At 39.9% G+C, this 18,766-nt stretch overlaps 1 protein-coding gene across 1 annotated transcript in view; it reads right to left on the bottom strand.

The window, feature by feature from the left end:
- The window catches only part of qars1 (glutaminyl-tRNA synthetase 1), a 48,635-nt gene extending 33,392 nt beyond the window's left edge, over nt 1-15,243 (bottom strand). The window contains exons 1-7 of the mRNA XM_052109165.1: nt 15,079-15,243; nt 14,563-14,713; nt 14,139-14,248; nt 10,525-10,600; nt 10,376-10,440; nt 10,235-10,288; nt 9,636-9,693 (exon numbers count right to left, since the gene is read on the bottom strand). Of these exons, the coding sequence (XP_051965125.1) occupies nt 9,636-9,693; nt 10,235-10,288; nt 10,376-10,440; nt 10,525-10,600; nt 14,139-14,248; nt 14,563-14,713; nt 15,079-15,189 (625 nt within the window). The 5' untranslated portion in view covers nt 15,190-15,243. The remainder of the gene's footprint in view (nt 1-9,635; nt 9,694-10,234; nt 10,289-10,375; nt 10,441-10,524; nt 10,601-14,138; nt 14,249-14,562; nt 14,714-15,078) is intronic.
- Between the last annotated feature and the right edge of the window lie 3,523 nt (nt 15,244-18,766).

The following is an 18,766-nucleotide window of genomic DNA, read 5'->3' as shown; positions in this document are numbered from 1 at the left end:
TCATCTAGAAAGCGTAAACACTTCCCTGATTCTGTTTTTTATTCCCTCGTACTCTGACATCGATTCACAGGCACCAAAACCTCTCCCATTTAAGCCTAGCCATCCATTCGGTATTGACTTAGGTAGCATGCGTCAGGCTGTGCGGTCAACCTCCAATATGATGTTGTGAGAAATTGACCTTTTCATGCTGTTTTTACTCGGACTGTAGTTGCTGAGATATGCAGTTTTACAAACCGTCAGGGGTGAGAGCTCGTCCTAAACTGTGTCATATTCCGAATCTGAATTTTACTAATTTCTTGGGTTGCTCATTTACACAAGCAGAAAAAAAAAATAAAAAAAAAAGAGAAATGGGTGCGTGCGGTAAAATACACACAGACTAAACAGTAGAAAAGAAGAAAAAACAGAAGTATGTGGTAAAATGCAACGGATAAAACGATGACTATATAAGAATAAGCAATGCTAAGCAGGCTAGCAAGCTACAAACACTTGTGCAGCGTGCCGTCAGCAACTGGAACAGGAAGTGATACGAGACATTTAGCACCAGGTTCTCCACAAACACAAACGGTGCATGATGGGAGAGGGGCCGCACACCGGCCCCGTCTCAAATGGTTCAACATGCTGGGCCCTAGCAGGCCAGCTATCCCAAGCCAATCGGAGTCCCGCGGCACTGCGTTACGTTTAGGGGAGATTCTGACTTATAGGCATTCAGTCATAATCCCACAGATGGTAATTTCACACCAGTGGCTCCTCAGTCAAGCACACGCACTAAATGTCTGAGTCTGCGGTTCCTCTCGTGCAGAGCAGGATAACTATTGCTACAACACATCATCAGTAGGGGAAAACGAACCTGTCTCATGACAGTTTAAACAAAGCTCACGTTCTCATTTTGTTGTTCCTTATTTTTTTGTTATATATGTGTGTATATGTATGTATGTATGTGTAAATGGTCTCTTGTATAAGCTTCTATGCCCCATCGCCCAGAATTGGGCAAAAAAAAAAACGCTTCTAGAATAAATCTTATTGACTGATGAAAAACAAATGTATAGTCCCTATGAGATTAGTTAAAATGTCTCCAAATATCTGTAAAACCAAGATTTTTACACATCCTGTGAAGCGTTAATGTTACTTTAGCGGGCTTACTCACTATTGCTGAGATGGGTTAAAAAGTCTCCAAATATCTGTAAAACTAAGATTTTTACACATCCTGTGAAGCGTCAATGTTACTTTAGGGGGCTTACACACTATTGCTTCACTATGATCAAGGACTGAATCCATCAAACGATTAAAGTCTCCTCCCAAAATTATATCATGAGGGGTGCCAGAGGCATGAAAGATCCCTTCAAGATCTTTAAAAAAGCCTTGATAATCAATGTTAGTTGCGTAAATATGTGAGCCAATATCAACCTTTGCCCTGAATATCTGCTAAAACAATAATGCTAAAAACAAACAAGCTTTTGTTGTTGCTGCCCCTCAGATAAAATAGGAACTTAATTAACGGATGTGAGGTAATGTGTGTGTATATATAAGGTGGAGTCATCAAAGGAAAGGGTGTGGGAAGAAGGAGATCGAGAGCAAAGCGAGTACCTTAGTAGAGAAATTGAATTAAAAGACGCAGTCTCATCAGCTGGGCGCACGCTGTTTAGTACCGGAGCGATTTCATTAGTGTTCCGAGGAATTGTGCTAAAGAGATTTGAATTCCAGCACAAAGCAGGTGTGGACTCAAGAGCTGAAGTGTGTTTCAGTCCGGGTATCTTCATTCCCCCTGGAAATCGTAGCATACGATTCCCCGTTCAAAGCTGGTTCCCCAAGCTGCCAAGAGTAGAGGTTCGGCTGTACGGCTTGCTTCACACAGCCACACACACAAACACCGACGCCACTTTCATCCACGCATTCATTCATGCACCTCGTCAATATTTGTGTGAGTATATGATTTCCATTTATTTATTTATTTCTACTAGAGGGAACACTATTTGACTTTTAATATTGTTGTATTTCCCTTCATAGTTTTTTTTTTTTTTTTTTTAAATGGTTGTTCGATGAGAACTGGACACTTGAATCTGCCGATTTAAATGCGAGATTGGAGCGGATCCTCGGTCATATCACTATTAATTATTTTTGTTTTCCCCTTTCCTCATTTGTTAGAGTCGAGGTATAAAAAGGTACATGTAATGTGTTTTGGATGTTTTTTTTTTCTGAAAATATAATTGCAAAATGAACTAGAAACCTCTTTTTCTCGTGCCTTATTATTTTATGTTATGTTAGTGTAGAGAGCTAAAAGGTTAAAAGGAAAATTAAAAGTTATTTTGTATGCATGTCACTGGTGGCTTTTAGAGCTTATCTGAGGTATCATTTTGTATTTTGACAGGCTTACTCCTGTCTGGCACCTGAACAATTTAATTCAGACCAATTTATTTAATTATTGATTTAAATTCTGTTTCCTGGGAGCTGCCGCCGTTACAACGAGCATGCACCGAGCGCGCTCTCCGAGAACTGTCCTCACTTATTTCCAAGTGTCTTAGCAGCAACCATCTGCATTATTAGGCCTTTTTTAGGAGGGCTTCAGCCCTCTAAAATTATGTAACTTTGCAATCAGCACGTAACGGTTTTAAACAGCTGCAGCCGCAACATGTTTGAATCTATTTGGTTGCTTTTCCCACATATAAAGACTGACTGTAGTGTGAGCCAATAGCACTGGAGTGTGGGCTGTGATGGAGCATATCATTGGTTTGAGCGACTGAACTAATACGCCCCATTTCCTAATTAAATTTATGAATGAACAAGGATCTGCGTCTTGACAGAGGAGGCATGTCACTCGTTTAGTTCGGTAATCCCGTTTAACAAGGAGAGCTGGAGTAATTAAGAGCAAAAGTGACTAATGTCATTACAATGACATCAGGATGTAATTAAAACCTGTAATTACTTTCAGGCAATGTTGTCTTTTTTGTATAATACTTGATGGTCATGCACAGCAGTTCATAAAATTATATGCTTTCTTGTCATTTGCAGGGGAAACACTTAAGAGATTTAAACACTGATGAAGTCTCTTAGAGACTGGCTGGTTTGAATAAAGTTTAATTAGACTTGTTTCGTACTCTGTGCTTTATCAATGGTTTAATGACTCAAAACACATGAAAGATGCTGATTTGCTGCCACCTAAATGTGATTTACAGAAATGGTAATCCGAATGAATCAGTAAACAAATTTTAACGAATTATATATATATATATATATATATATATATATATATATATATATATATATATATATCGAAAAATTAGAATATCGTGCAAAAGTTCATTAATTTCAGTAATTCAACTTAAAAGGTGAAACTAATATATTATATAGACTCATTACAAGCAAAGTAAGATATTTCAAGCCTTTATTTTATATAATTTTGATGATTATGGCTTACAGCTTATGAAAACCCCAAATTCAGAATCTCAGAAAATTAGAATATTGTGAAAAGGTTCAGTATTGTAGGCTCAAAGTGTCACACTCTAATCAGCTAATTAATCCAAAACACCTGCAAAGGGTTCCTGAGCCTTTAAATGGTCTCTCAGTCTGGTTCAGATGAATTCACAATCATGGGGAAGACTGCTGACCTGACAGTTGTGCAGAAAACCATCATTGACACCCTCCACAAGGAGGGAAAGCCTCAAAAGGTAATTGCAAAAGAAGTTGGATGTTCTCAAAGTGCTGTATCAAAGCACCAGAGATGGGACCAAGTCACACATGTGCAAGTCTCAAGTAAGTCCCAAGTATTTTTTTCTTGGGCAAGTCAAGTCAAGTCACAGGCTATGTCAAGTCAAGTCCAAGTCAAGTCACAGGCTATGTCAAGTCAAGTCACCTTATTATTGTAATTTTACCTGCAGAATCTGATCATAATAAAGTGAAAAGACAAGATATAAGTAACTGTCAGTAAATTACAATACTCATGTTCAGTAAAATACATCATGGAATCAAACAAAATTGTAACTTCATAAAATTTATTTTTCACTTCTGCCAACAGTGTTTGAAATGTTTTACATTTTCAACATTGAGTCCATAAAACAAATAACAGCTTAACATCCAACAGACTCCTCTCACAACACCTCCCTCTCTCTCTCTCTCTCTCTCTCAAACACAGTTACGTACATTAAACTTTGTTACATTTCTCCTCTCTCTCACACACACACACTCTCTCTCTCTCTCTCTCTCTCTCACACACTCTCTCTCTCTCTCTCTCTCTCTCACACACACACACTCTCTCTCTCCCACACTCTCTCGTCTCTCGCGCTCTCACATTCCCTCACTCACTCACTCACATTCCCTCACTCACTCACTCACATTCCCTCACTCACTCACTCACATTCCCTCACTCACTCACTCACTCACACACACACTCACACACACACACACACACAGAGAGTATATCCATTAGTCATTACCTCTTTTAAAAGGTATTGCACCTTGAGGTACCAGCGCGCGTGAATGTCATGGCAACGTACAAAAAAGTACCTCGCGCGGGAAACACTTAACGTAAATGCGCGTAACTAAAGTAAATCAAGCAGGCTAGTATGCAGCATAAGCCACGAAGTGTTGGCGAAATAAAAAATTAATGGACAGATTTTTTTTTTCCAGAAAACTTCTTGCACAAAATAAATTCAAGCACTTTCAAGGACCTGTATCTATGTATGTTTATTTTCAAGAACTTTCCAGGGCCTTGAATTGTATTTTTCAGATTCACAAACTTTCAAGGATTTCAAGGACCCGTGGGAACCCTGCTATTATTACATTAGCTAACTACCAACTAACCAGATAAAATTAACAAATTGACAAGCACTTACTGGGCAGAATGGCTCTTCAAATGGCGGATCGAAATTGGAGGTTGTCGTCTGGCTGTCCGCGATCTTAACGTTGCATGTCTTGCAAAGCGCTGTTCGTCTTTTGCCATCTTGATAATAATTTTTGAAGCCGAAAGCGATGACCCTCGGTAACGTTACCCCTCCGGCTGACATGTTGAGGTGTTATCTGATCTAAGTGGGCGTGGTGTGCGTAAGGTACGAGAGGGCATGGCTGATGATAGCCTATAGTGTCGTGATCCAGTCATGACAAAACTATTCTCAGCCTGCGCTCCAGCTGGATCAACTTTATTTTTTAAAATAATGTACATATTTTATATTCAAACTGAAAACATGATGTGATTAACACTCAAGTCATTCAAGTCTTCGTGTCTCAAGTCAAGTCCCGAGTCTTTAACTTCCAAGTCCGAGTCAAGTCTCAAGTATTTTATTTTTTGTCAAGTCAAGTCACATGTCATAAAAATAGCGACTCGAGTCGACTCGAGTCCAAGTCACAAGTCCCCATGTCTGCAAAGCACATTAATAGAAAGTTAAGTGGAAGGGAAAAGTGTGGAAGAAAAAGGTGCACAAGCAGCAGGGATGACCGTAGCCTGGAGAGGATTGTCAGGAAAAGGCCATTCAAATGTGTGGGGGAGCTTCACAAGGAGTGGACTGAGGCTGGAGTTACTGCATCAAGAGCCACCACACACAGACGGGTCCTGGACATGGGCTTCAAATGTCGTATTCCTCTTGTCAAGCCGCTCCTGAACAACAAACAACGTCAGAAGCGTCTTACCTGGGCTAAAGAAAAAAAGAACTGGTCTGTTGCTCAGTGGTCCAAAGTCCTCTTTTCTGATGAGAGCAAATTTTGCATCTCAATTGGAAACCAAGGTCCCAGAGTCTGGAGGAAGAATGGAGAGGAACACAATCCAAGATGCTTGAAGTCCAGTGTGAAGTTTCCACAGTCTGTGTTGGTTTGGGGAGCCATGTCATCGGCTGGTGTTGGTCCACTGTGCTTTATTAAGTCCAGAGTCAACGCAGCCATCTACCGGGACATTTTAGAGCACTTCATGCTTCCTTCAGCAGACAAGCTTTATGGAGATGCTGACTTCATTTTTCAGCAGGACTTGGCACCTGCCCACACTGCCAAAAGTACCAAAACCTGGTTCAATGACCATGGTATTACTGTGCTTGATTGGCCAGCAAACTCGCCTGACCTGAACCCCATAGAGAATCTATGGGGCATTGCCAAGAGAAAGATGAGAGACATGAGACCAAACAATGCAGAAGAGCTGAAGGCCGCTATTGAAGCATCTTGGTCTTCCATAACACCTCAGCAGTGCCACAGGCTGATAGCATCCATGCCACGCGCATTGAGGCAGTAATTAATGCAAAAGGGGCCCAAACCAAGTACTGAGTACATATGCATGATTATACTTTTCAGAGGGCCGACATTTCTGTATTTAAAATCCTTTTTTTATTGATTTCATGTAATATTCTAATTTTCTGAGATTCTGAATTTGGGGTTTTCACAAGCTGTAAGCCATAATCATCAAAATTATATCAAATAAAGGCTTGAAATATCTTACTTTGCTTGTAATGAGTCTATATAATATATTAGTTTCACCTTTTAAGTTGAATTACTGAAATTAATTAACTTTTGCACTGTATATTCAAATTTTTCGATAGTTTCACCTGTATATATATATATATATATATATATATATATATATATATATATATAATAAAACACACTGGCAGCCAAAGTTTGGAATAATGTACAGACTTTCCTGTTTCAGAAGGAAATTGGTACTTTAGTTCACCAAAGTGGCATTCAACTGATCACTGAAGTATAGTCAAAACATTACTAATGTAGAACACAGCACCATCACTATTTGAAAAAAGTCATTTTTGATCAAATCTAGACAGCAGCCATCACTCCAATACCTTGAGTAATAATGCAAAATTGATCATTTGATACTAGAAAAGCACTTGCTGCCATTATATCAAACAAAGTTGAAAGTTATTTGGATTGTTAAATTAAGCTTAACTAAACAAGAGGATAAGTACATCAGAGTCTCTAGTTTGAGAAATAGACACCTTACATGTCCTCAGCTGACAGCTTCATTGAATTCTACCCACTCAACACCAGCAGGGTTGCCAACTCTCACGCATCTGGCGTGACACTCACGCATTCAGCCTCACCGTGAGATTGAGGCTGAATGCTTGAGTGTCACGCCAGGTGCGTGAGAGTTGGCAACCCTGCACCAGTTTCATGTACAAGTAAAAGTCTGATGCTAAAAAGCTAAGCTAAAAATCCTTAGAGTTAAGCCCTGCTTGATCTTTATAGTTCCACGTCTTCGTCTACCGTTGAAGATATTAGAAACTTTGTGGACCCTTAGAACTCTCTAAACTGACGAAGATAACCTTGGAGGCAAGGTAATTAAGGCCCTGCCTACAGGCAAGTCTCTGGGGCCAGATGGCTTTGCCACTGAATTTTTTAGATCTTATGCTACAGAACTTGCTCCACTTCTGTTAGAAGTTTATACAGAATCATTAAAGAATGGAAAGCTTCCACCAACCATAACAAAAACCCGGATCAGTCTGATTCTTAAAAAGGACAAAGACCCAATCCAGTTAGACGTTAAAATATTGTCAATTTTTTTTTATTATAATCGATTAAGTTATTATATCTCTTATACATATACACTCACCTAAAGGATTATTAGGAACACCATACTAATACTGTGTTTGACCCCCTTTCGCCTTCAGAACTATCTTAATTCTACGTGGCATTGATTCAACAAGGTGCTGAAAGCATTCTTTAGAAATGTTGGCCCACATTGATAGGATAGCATCTTGCAGTTGATGGAGATTTGTGGGATGCACATCCAGGGCACGAAGCTCCCGTTCCACCACATCCCAAAGATGCTCTATTGGGTTGAGATCTGGGGACTGTGGGGGCCATTTTAGTACAGTGAACTCATTGTCATGTTCAAGAAACCAATTTGAAATGATTCGAGCTTTGTGACATGGTGCATTATCCTGCTGGAAGTAGCCATCAGAGGATGGGTACATGGTGGCCATAAAGGGATGGACATGGTCAGAAACAATGCTCAGGTAGGCCGTGGCATTTAAACGATGCCCAATTGGCACTAAGGGGCCTAAAGTGTGCCAAGAAAACATCCCCCACACCATTACACCACCACCACCAGCCTGTACAGTGGTACCAAGGCATGATGGATCCATGTTCTCATTCTGTTTACGCCAAATTATGACTCTACCATCTGAATGTCTCAACAGAAATCGAGACTCATCAGACCAGGCAACATTTTTCCAGTCTTCAACTGTCCAATTTTGGTGAGCTCTTGCAAATTGTAGCCTCTTTTTCCTATTTGTAGTGGAGATGAGTGGTACCCGGTGGGGTCTTCTGCTGTTGTAGCCCATCCGCCTCAAGGTTGTGCGTGTTGTGGCTTCACAAATGCTTTGCTGCATACCTCGGTTGTAACGAGTGATTATTTCAGGCAAAGTTGCTCTTCTATCAGCTTGAATCAGTCGGCCCATTCTCCTCTGACCTCTAGCATCAACAAGGCATTTTCAGCCCACAGGACTGCCGCATACTGGATGTTTTTCCTTTTCACACCATTCTTTGTAAACCCTAGAAATGGTTGTGCGTGAAAATCCCAGTAACTGAGCAGATTGTGAAATACTCAGACCAGCCTGTCTGGCACCAACAACCATGCCACGCTCAAAATTGCTTAAATCACCTTTCTTTGCCATTCTGACATTCAGTTTGGAGTTCAGGAGATTGTCTTGACCAAGACCACACCCCTAAATGCATTGAAGCAACTGCCATGTGATTGGTTGATCAGATAATTGCATTAATGAGAAATTGAACAGGTGTTCCTAATAATCCTTTAGGTGAGTGTAGATAAGGTGGGGTTTATTCGGGGCTGAAGCTCTTCTGATAACATCAGGCATTTCATCAATATCATGTGGTCAGTGGTGAATGTTCAGACTCCGGTGCTGCCATCTCACTCGACGCAGAAAAGGCGTTTGATTTGGTAGAATGAGATTATCTTTTTTTTTTTTTTTTTTTTCAATTTGGCATACCAACTGCATATGTGCTTATTCACGTAAGATCAAACATCTTATCACGTGGATTGTTGAGCGCGTTGTCATGGAGACATAGCGCATGTGGAGGCATTATGCCATCCACCGCGGCATCCACGCTCAACTCATCATGTGCCCCACCGAACCACATTATAGTGACCACGAGGAGGTTACCGCATGTGACTCTACCCACCCTAGCAACCGGGTCTATTTGGTTGCTTAGGAGACCGGGCTGGAGTTACTCAGCACACTCTAGGATTCGAACTAGCGAACTCCAGGGGTAGTAGTCAAATCATGTCAATTTTATTTGTATAGCGCCTTTCACAACACACATCGTTTCGAAGCATCTTTACAGAAGATCAGGCGTTAACAGACGATAAAACTGAAACGTCTTTACCACTGAGCTACGCAGGTCCATTTTTGGATGTTTATTGGATAGATTAAGTTGCCTTTTAGGCACCCGGTAGTAGCGGTACAAACAAATGGATTAATTTCATATTATTTTACTCTGAATAGGGGCATCCGGCAGAGTTGCCCTCTTTCCCCATTATTGTTCTGTTTTGCAGTAGTCAAATATGGCGGCCCTGACCGTCCTCAACTCCTAGTATCAGAGGTGGCTTCGATGATGCTTTAGTTTGGTGTAAAAGGAAATGCTGCATCGCCTTAAATTTTGCTGTGTATTTGTTGCCATTTGAGTCTTACCGTTTACTACAGAAACCTGCTCAACCATGTCTTTCTCCGCTGCTTTGGGTTTGGCTGCCTGTGAGGAGAGAATAAATAATATGACGGCACAATTCACAGCTACATATCCAACTTTTTCCTGAATGCGGAAGTGTTCCACTATTCGCCTGTCAATTTCAGGTCTACAGTGTTCACTCGTATCAGCCTATATTTTTGCGGGTAATCAGATGTTTGAAGTATTACATTTGTAGAATTTGTCAAAAAACTTGTTCAATAGTGCCTACTTCAGAGCCGAGATGACCATTGTTTTTTGACAGTGCCTCACCTGAGTGGGTAGTTGACATAAAGCAATGGTACAAGGTTAATAACGTTGATATCATTAACTACATTTAAGCTGTTATGACAGCCAGCAACAGCATAAGATGAGCCTGCAATTAATTTTTACTCCAACTAACACATAAATGGTTGTTGTTCCCCCATTTGAATCTCCCTTTTTGGTAGTTTTTACAATACTTCTCGAGACCAGAAAACAGGCAATTAGAATAATCATGGCATCATAGTGGTTGCTCAGGAAAACTGTGGATATCATCATAATTGCAGAATTCTCTATATAAATATACCTTGGTCTTTTTCTCCAGGTCTGCTTCAGTTTTTGGACCCAGATGGTGCAACACCTGAGAAACCAGCAGAGACTTTCATAACAAGTACACTGACTGACAGAATGATTCGAGTAAGGTGGTAAAACTCAAGCACACACACACCTGCACATCCACTTCATTTTTCACCATCTTGCCATCAGCCCATTTGAGAGCAGCTCTGGCTTCACCTTAACAACACAAACAGCATATATTTTTCACAAGCACAACACACCACTGTACTCACAGCACATATTTATGACACACTCCCTCACCCATCAGTATGCCCATGTTGAAGAGATATCTTTCAGCCAGAAGCTGTTCCTTGTATTTCTTGATAATACGCTCCACCTGTGGAAGTGTTAAAAGTGATTGTCAGTCAGAAGAATTAGGGCTGGGCACTAAAACAATATCAGTATTTATTGAGAAAAAAAAAAACTTGATATCAATGATAAACTTTTGAGTAATTTTTGATATTTAGCCCATGTTCTACATCTACACAATCAGATTAGGTTTGTTAGTTGTGTACTGAACAAGACAGCATTGACAATGCAATACAGCTTTGGATTCAACACCACAGCAACTCCAACAACAAAACCATTGCTGTTAATTAAGGAACAACTAAAATATTTTTCATGATCCATTGCGTTGTCATGTTCGCAATTTATTTGACACAGGCAAGAAAGTCTTTCAGTGGACCTTTTTTAGTTAAAACTACTAAATATTTAAAGGTGCAGTATGGAAGATTCAGAAACCCTTGTTAATAATGACACCTGTGGCCATTATGTGAACTGCAGCCAGCTACACGTTGCTCGTGCACACAATCCATAGGGACACGAGCGAGCGAGCATGACCGAAACAATGACGTAATGTACAAAGAGGCTGAACCAGATTCATCGGCAACATGCTGACAGATGAGGTAGCATAATTAAAATTACAGTAATGATTGTTTGTGGCAACGGGGGTGTGGTCGAGTGTCCGTTGGAAGAGAGAACGCGGTAAGGGTGCATAAACCTGAGCTAAATTATGACTAACACCTGTTTCTAATTGAAGTGAGAATGGGGAGAGCGGCATAAAAGGACCATGCCAGTGCCAGATCGAGAGATAGGGCGCTCCTCCATGCATGAGCATGCGGCATATGGTCCTCCGCCAGCTGGACCACTTCCACCAGCAACGCCTGGCGATGGCACTGGACCCACTCCGCTGTCCCTTCTGGATCTGCTGTTCCAGCACCACTTGGTCGACCACTCCCTCGACGCCGGGGTTCCCCACCTGCAGCCATTTCCAGCAGGCAACACGGAGTCGCTGAGAAAAGGCAAACGGGTGACAGGCCCTTTACAACTCCATCAAGCGGATCAGTTGAAGGTTTTGCTCTGGGCTCCGGCCAACCTGCTGCAGAACTGTCTTCTTCAGGTCGCTGTAGACCGGCAGTTGTTGTGCTGCAAGCTGGGACAAGACAGCAGAGGGATGAGCCGGGCCGCCCACTGAGCATGCGGCCAGCCCCAGATTTCAGCGGTACGCTCAAACATGTTAAGGAAGGCTTCAGAGTCATCTTCCACCCCCATCTTCAACAGCATGGGTGGGGGCAGAGGGCTGGTTTTGTCTGGGGTTGCTGCCGGTGCTTTTTCCTGGGTGAGGAGGCTCCGAATGACCTGCTGGTCCTTTACCTGAATTCTTATGACCACATGGAAGTGGCATTCTAGCAGAGCCTGTTGGTGGGTGTGATGTAGGTCAGCGAGGAACTTGATGATATCGTACAGTGGGAAAGACTCCATGGGGTGTGCAGTCTTCAAATCAGATCCCGGGTTTCAGCACCAGTGTAAAAAAGGAAGGACCTGGATTCTTCAAACACAGGTAGGGAACATTTAATTGACCACTTCTCCGGTTTACAGCTTCACAATAAACCATCAGCTTCACAGTAAGGCTCTCGACCCAGTACCTCTCATGCGATCTGGCGCTGGCATGGTCCATTTATGCTGTTCTCCCCAATCTCACTACAATTAGAGACAGGTGTTAGTCATAATTTGGCTCAGGTGTATGCACCCTTACCGCTCTCCCTCTCTCCCGACAGACGCTTGACCATGCCCCTGCTGCCACATTGATATACAAAAACTTTGAGACTAAACTAAAACAACTTATCAGCTAACATAGCATACTGATACACACATACAGCTACATACTACCGAACTATACCAGACAGTTTACTGTTGAACTGCAGTTATGTTGCACAATTGTATGTTTTGAATGTCATAAGTTGTACTTACAAATAAGAATTGAGCGTATTTGCTTAAATTTATCCTGTATATCTGGCCATTAGATTGTTGAAATTATTTGAAAGTTATGAAGCAAGGTAGCTTGCAATTCGTCAGCATTAGAAGGCAAGATCCAGTTAGCTAAAATTACACAGATCAATCCTTATGGAACTATATTTAACATGCTTTGCAGCTATGGCAATACAGGGTCAGTTTTGAGGTCCCTCCAGGAATCAAATGCCCAGCCGATGTTCACTCTAGTTTTCACACAACCACAATCATGTTCCCGCTTAGTCAGACAAGATTCAGTAGATTGGCTTACTCTGAGAGTTTGTGTAGGAGTCGGTGTTGTGCTGGGAGCCAGCCATTTGCTGGATTCCATCTATAAGTTAGAGTTACCTAGTGTGGCAATTTGTTGAAAAGCTGAATTTCTCTCTTTAAATTCAGTGTATGTCTTGTCTAGTGAGTCAGTCAGTTTATTTATTTGAAGTGTCTAGTCCTGGTTAGGTTTTGCAGTGATTTGTTCTCCGAGAGAGTAAGAGGCCAGAGCAACCTTATGCTATTTGAAATATTTTTTGTTCTCTTCACAAATTATATGATGTGAACTGAACTGCATTTTGCTGATATATTTTTTATTGCCACCTTCTCACAAATGGTGATGTTTGAGATCACATTTTTTTCTTGCCTAATCAAGTTCTAATAAAAGACTATAACGATACACCCTCACTTTGCCCCTTGTTTTGTGGCTACTGACTTTTTGTTGTGATTTGCTGACATTGCTTAAGGCAGATTGTGACAAGGAGGAGGGTGGAGCCAGGCCGTGACTATGCACGCCCAACTCCCAATCGGGCTAATTAGACGAGGAGAGGGATAGGTGCAGCGGAAAGGGGCAGTTAGAGAGAGAAGAGAGCCACATGCAGCTGTCATGTGTGTATTTGTGTTTGTGTCTTTTTGATTAAACTAAATATTATTTTGACTGTTCAGCCGGTTCACGCCTCCTCCTTTCCCATCCTTAACCTTGTTACATTGGTGCCGAAGCCTGGGAAGGAGGGATGCGCTGTTGTGGAGTCTTCGCCACTGCCATCCACCCAAAGGAGCAACCGTGGCCATCCGCTGTGGGATGGAGGAGTTGCTGCCGGCCGCCTGGACATGGAGGAATGGCTGCCGGCCGCGGAGGAATGGCTGCCAGCCGCGAGGGGAGGAGAGGCTACCAGCAGCCAAAAGGTGGAGGGGCGTTCAATCCGCCAGGGGTCGAAGGACTGGCTCTGGTCTGCCCAGGGAGGAACAGCTGTCCACCGCCAGAGGGTGGAGGAGTGATCCAGGACCAGGACACGGCATGTCTGGGAACCTGTGAGCAAGTTTTTTTCTCTCTCTCTCTCTCCCCTCTCTCTCTCCGTCACTCCGCCTTGCCCTTTCCCTAGGGCTCAGCATACGTCACTTTGTTGGTATATTCTCTCAACCTATCTGGCTGGCGCTGCGATAATCCAGTAGTGTTTATACTGCCTCTGGCGATCAGTAGGAATGAAACAGAACTCGGAGTCTGTACACTAGCAAACTTGCTTAAAAAAAATAGGTTAAATCCTAAAAATGTTTTGTTGGATATCGTGACAGAACATTTCTGAATGAAAGGTCCTTACCGCATCCTCGATCTGCTCAGGTGTGACCTCCACCCCGACGCCACAGGCCGTCTCAAACTCACTTTGGTTCACTGGGTCCTGAGGATGGCTCTTTACAAAGTCCAATGCCGCTGTGGCAGAACAATGTGAGATTATTTTTCCACTTGTTTCCCAATTTAACCTGTATACATTTTATCCATGGTATAGTTACTGTACAATATATTTATCTATCTTTTAGTAAAAAGTACAACACAATGATTTGATGTCTGAATATATTTAAAAACTATAAAACTGTCAACTAAAGCTGTTAAAAACACACAAGCAAAACATTTATAATAATTATAGATTTTCTGTAAAAATTACATCCCTGTACTTGACTTCTGTATCACTTGCTAGTACACAGCACAGCGTGTGACAGAAAGCAAAAGTGAAAGAATTTAGATACCTGTCAGCTGCAGATCTGTGGTAATTTTTCGTGTGATAATGTATTCTGTGAGGAAAAACAGTCGATTCACGTTTTTCAGTCGAGTCACCATACTGTACAGCAGAGTGCCTGTAGACTTATCAATGCCAGCGGACCCCAGCAGTCCTTGAGCCTGCACAACAACAAAAACGAATCACATCAACTATCACCTGAAAACATTTCCAAATGTCGTCAGTAATAGATAAATAGCGTTAATTTAGAGCAAATTCATCTTAAGCTGTCAGCTGTGTTTTGGAACATGGTAGCTGTTTCAAGCTGGCCATGAGCTGGTCGACCAGTTTCCAAAAACAAGCTTGAACACCTTGAGCTGGTATGACAAGCTGGTAGTTGATCTAAGATGGTCTCCAAGCTTGGACCAACTAAAGACCAGCAAGAACCCAGCTAGCATGTTTCAAAACACAGCTACCATCTTAAAATGGATTTTCCACTAGGGATATAATCACATACATATTATTCTTCATTAAATTATGGTTGTACCTCATCGATAGCTTTCTTGAGAGTTGAGGAGAGTGCTTCATTTTTCAACGTTTCCTTCGCTTTCTGCTCACTAAGACCAATTGACATGAAGAGAGACACCTCGTCCGCCATTTCTCCTGCTGCACACAAGCCGCTTTACACTTCCGCCAACTCTTAAGAACTTTGAATGAGCTCACCAATCAGAATTGTCTAGTGAATCATTCCTCCAATCTGATTTGGAAATTCGAATTCGTCCTCCAATCACATTCTTCATCGGTGAATAGCTTTTGACGAGTTGCGTCATTAGAGATTGTCGTGTGAATTAAAAAATGTATCAAATGTAGATCGTTTTTAAATTTAAAAAGGCTTTAACTTAGCCTTTTATAGAGGGGTTGTGAGTTTTTATGTAAATCAACAGATCACGGCCATAGTAAGTAGGCTCGATCTTAGGAGAGAGTGAAACTAGCGTATTACGACAGTAAGTCATCGTTTGCTGATACCATACAAATGAATGGAGAAAGTCGAAAACTGACGCCTACTTGTCGCAAAATTGTCCGTGACTTCTCTTCAAAAAACAGCTATTTTATCGTAGTAAACTCCAGATAGTTCATTAAAAAGTGATTGTATAGTGATTACTGACGAAGGATTTGTAAAACTTATTTTTTAGAGATTGTAGGGGCGCGTTTCAACTTGTATGTCAGATAGCAATCATTTGAGATTATATATTTAAATTATGTTACTTTTTAGTGTGCACGTCTTTCCAGGAAGATATAAATGTCACGTGATCATATTTGAACACTACTCGAGGGAGGATTTGGCTTTCTGATCTGCTGTGTCACTACTCGATCCATACCGGAAACACGATTGGTACTGCGCATGTGCGAAAATGCGTCTACTTCCTGTCTGAAGTATGTCGAAACAATTTACGGCAATTGTAGACAGTAGTTATTTGAGAAAATTTTATGTATATTTTGATAAGTCACTTGTGATTTGTATCCTTTTTTTGGCAATAAAGATGACTTTATTAAGCTTTAAAAAAAAAAAAAAAAAAAAGACAGTAGTTATTTGACACTACCCGATCAGTACCGGAGATAGCTTAACTAGTGATTCTCTTGATATAAAGACAATAATTGTATTGTTCCTATTGATGCATATTTCTTATTTCTCCCCTACGAGTGTTTTGTATGTTTTTTTCTTGTTAATAATAATTAAAAAAAAAAATTTAAATACACTTTTTTGTAAAATATATTTCAAGGTTAAAATGTGGCACAAATTAAATTGATAAAATATATGGAAAAAAATAATAAAAAAAAAAAAAAATATATATATATATATATATATATATATATATATATATATATATATATATATATATATATATATATATATATATATTTGTATTGCTTAATGTGAACATTCAGTTCACAGTGTGGTACAACAAAGTTAATACACTACAATAAATATAAATATAAAGAATAACAGCAATATAAGAATAGTTAAGGAAACTACTTCACCAAACTCAAAACAGAAACAAAACTAAAAAGTAACTAAAATAATAAACTAGAAAGAAAAAGAAAGTGGGAATTACTTAAATTAAAAAGAAAATTACACATTAATTAAATTAAAATGTTTGTAGGCCGTGCAAATTGTACATGTTCTGAGTGCTTTTTTGTTAAGTGAAGTATTATCTCTTGTAAGAATGCCAAAAAAATAGGTTTACAATTAAAAATATTTACATTTATGAATATAAAATCTACATAGTCAAATAATTACATTTATTATAAAGCAGGCATATGGATCTGCTTCAACAAATTCAAAAATAACAGTTTTAGGATTCTTTGAAAAACTTAGATTTTTAGATAAACAAACTAACATCTTCCCAAAGTTGCAAAGAATAAATGCATGACCAAAACAAATGAAGAGAGGTTTCAGTGTCATTCTGACAAAAAGAGCAATTAGTGTCAAAATCAGATCTAAAATGTTTCTTTAAGAAATTTTTGACAGGGTAAATATTATGAATGAATTAAAAAGATATTTGTTTTACTTTGCTTTTTTGCATAGACCATATATTTTTCCAATTTAAATGATCAAAGAGTCCATTCCAATATGAGATTATAGGAGGGGCAGAGACAATGTTCTCAAGGAATAGAGCTCTTATTTTATGATTCCTTCCTTTTTTTTTTCAGTGAAACATATCACACCAATAGGTGTGCTTACAGGTTCAGGAGAGGGTAATGAACCCATAAGAGTGTGTATTATTTTTGAAAATCATGTGTAAGCCAGATGGAATAGCATCCATAACTGTTATATTCTGAAATAAATTCAGTATACATAAAAAGCAAACCTTCATTATTAAAGAGCTGTCTTACATGAAATATTCCATTACTGAACCAGTAATTATAGAACAAAGATATATTCTTAAATAGAATGTTCCTATTGTTCCATATGTAACACAGATGAGAAAAGTTTAGTGCCAAAAGTCCATGCCAAAAGAACTTGTTGGTGAAAGTTAGATAGATTGACAGGGACTTATTGAATACCATAATTACATAAAAAAAAAAAAAAAAATTGCACCACCAAGTTGTAAGAAGGCAAGCTGAGGGAAAATATTCCAAATAGAGGTGGGGTTAAGGAATCGATTAAGCCAGTTTTTTTTAATTGTGTTATTTAGTGAGCTGAAATCAATGAAGTTTAAGCCACCCTTTTTGTGAGAATTTAGTATCACTGACTTTTTCAAATAATGGTATTTGTTTTTCCATAAAAATTTAATTAATATCCCATTGATTACTTTACACGTGGGCTTATCAGTGTACAATGCCTGAGTGGCATTAATTAGGCGAGACAGACCCTCTGATTTAACAAGCAAAGATTGTTAAATCTTGTTAAATCAAAGATAGGTCTCTCTGCAGCCCCGCAATTAAGCCGCTTCATTGTTTATGTAACAATTGTGTTCAAATTAGCACTGCATATAGTTATATTTGGTTATTTGTATACCCAAATATGTAACAGCTTTTAACTGAAATATCACAAATTGTATCGTACTGTTTTTAATCAGAAGTAATTCACATGTATTGAGATTAAGAGGTAAAAGCCTCAGGCTTTAGAAAAGACATGAACATAGGGTGCATAGGGCTGCTGTTAAACTGAATAGTTTACATTTGTTAGAACCCATTTGGGAAATACAGATGTGTTTATAAGTGTGTGTGCATTTCTTTACATTTAATATTTTATTTTCTAAAGATATGTTCTACTTATTTCAGCATACTTTAACAAATGTCTGCATTTAAGAAACACACAGGATAAAGTTATTTATTCATTCAATTTATTTAATACATTAATTAATTGCTTCCATCCCTCACTGACTCACTCACTGGAACATGGCATTGACCTTCAAGCCTTGTTCATCAACACAGTATGACAAAAATACTTCCATGTCCTCTTGACACTGAAATATAAACAAAAATTCATCCTTTGTATTGGAGAATTCACTCCCCAGGACCTTCCTGAGGGCATTTTGTTGTTCATCCCTGTTCATTTGCAGAAATGCAGGCTCTCTCACATCCCCATGGAATAAGTCTCTGTGATTGTGAACCCAGTGCCAAGCTGCATGAAGGTCTTTTACAATGGCCGGCTGTTGCACCGATCACAGATCCAAGATGGCGGCGCGGTAGCACGCAGCGGCCACTCCGGATCCACAACGGTGCTATTT

This window comes from Xyrauchen texanus, chromosome 37 (assembly GCF_025860055.1).
Source record: "Xyrauchen texanus isolate HMW12.3.18 chromosome 37, RBS_HiC_50CHRs, whole genome shotgun sequence".
In the NCBI taxonomy this organism is placed as follows: Eukaryota; Metazoa; Chordata; class Actinopteri; order Cypriniformes; family Catostomidae; genus Xyrauchen; species Xyrauchen texanus.
Note: the sequence above shows the minus strand (reverse complement) of the source record. Positions and strands in the feature narration are given on the sequence as shown.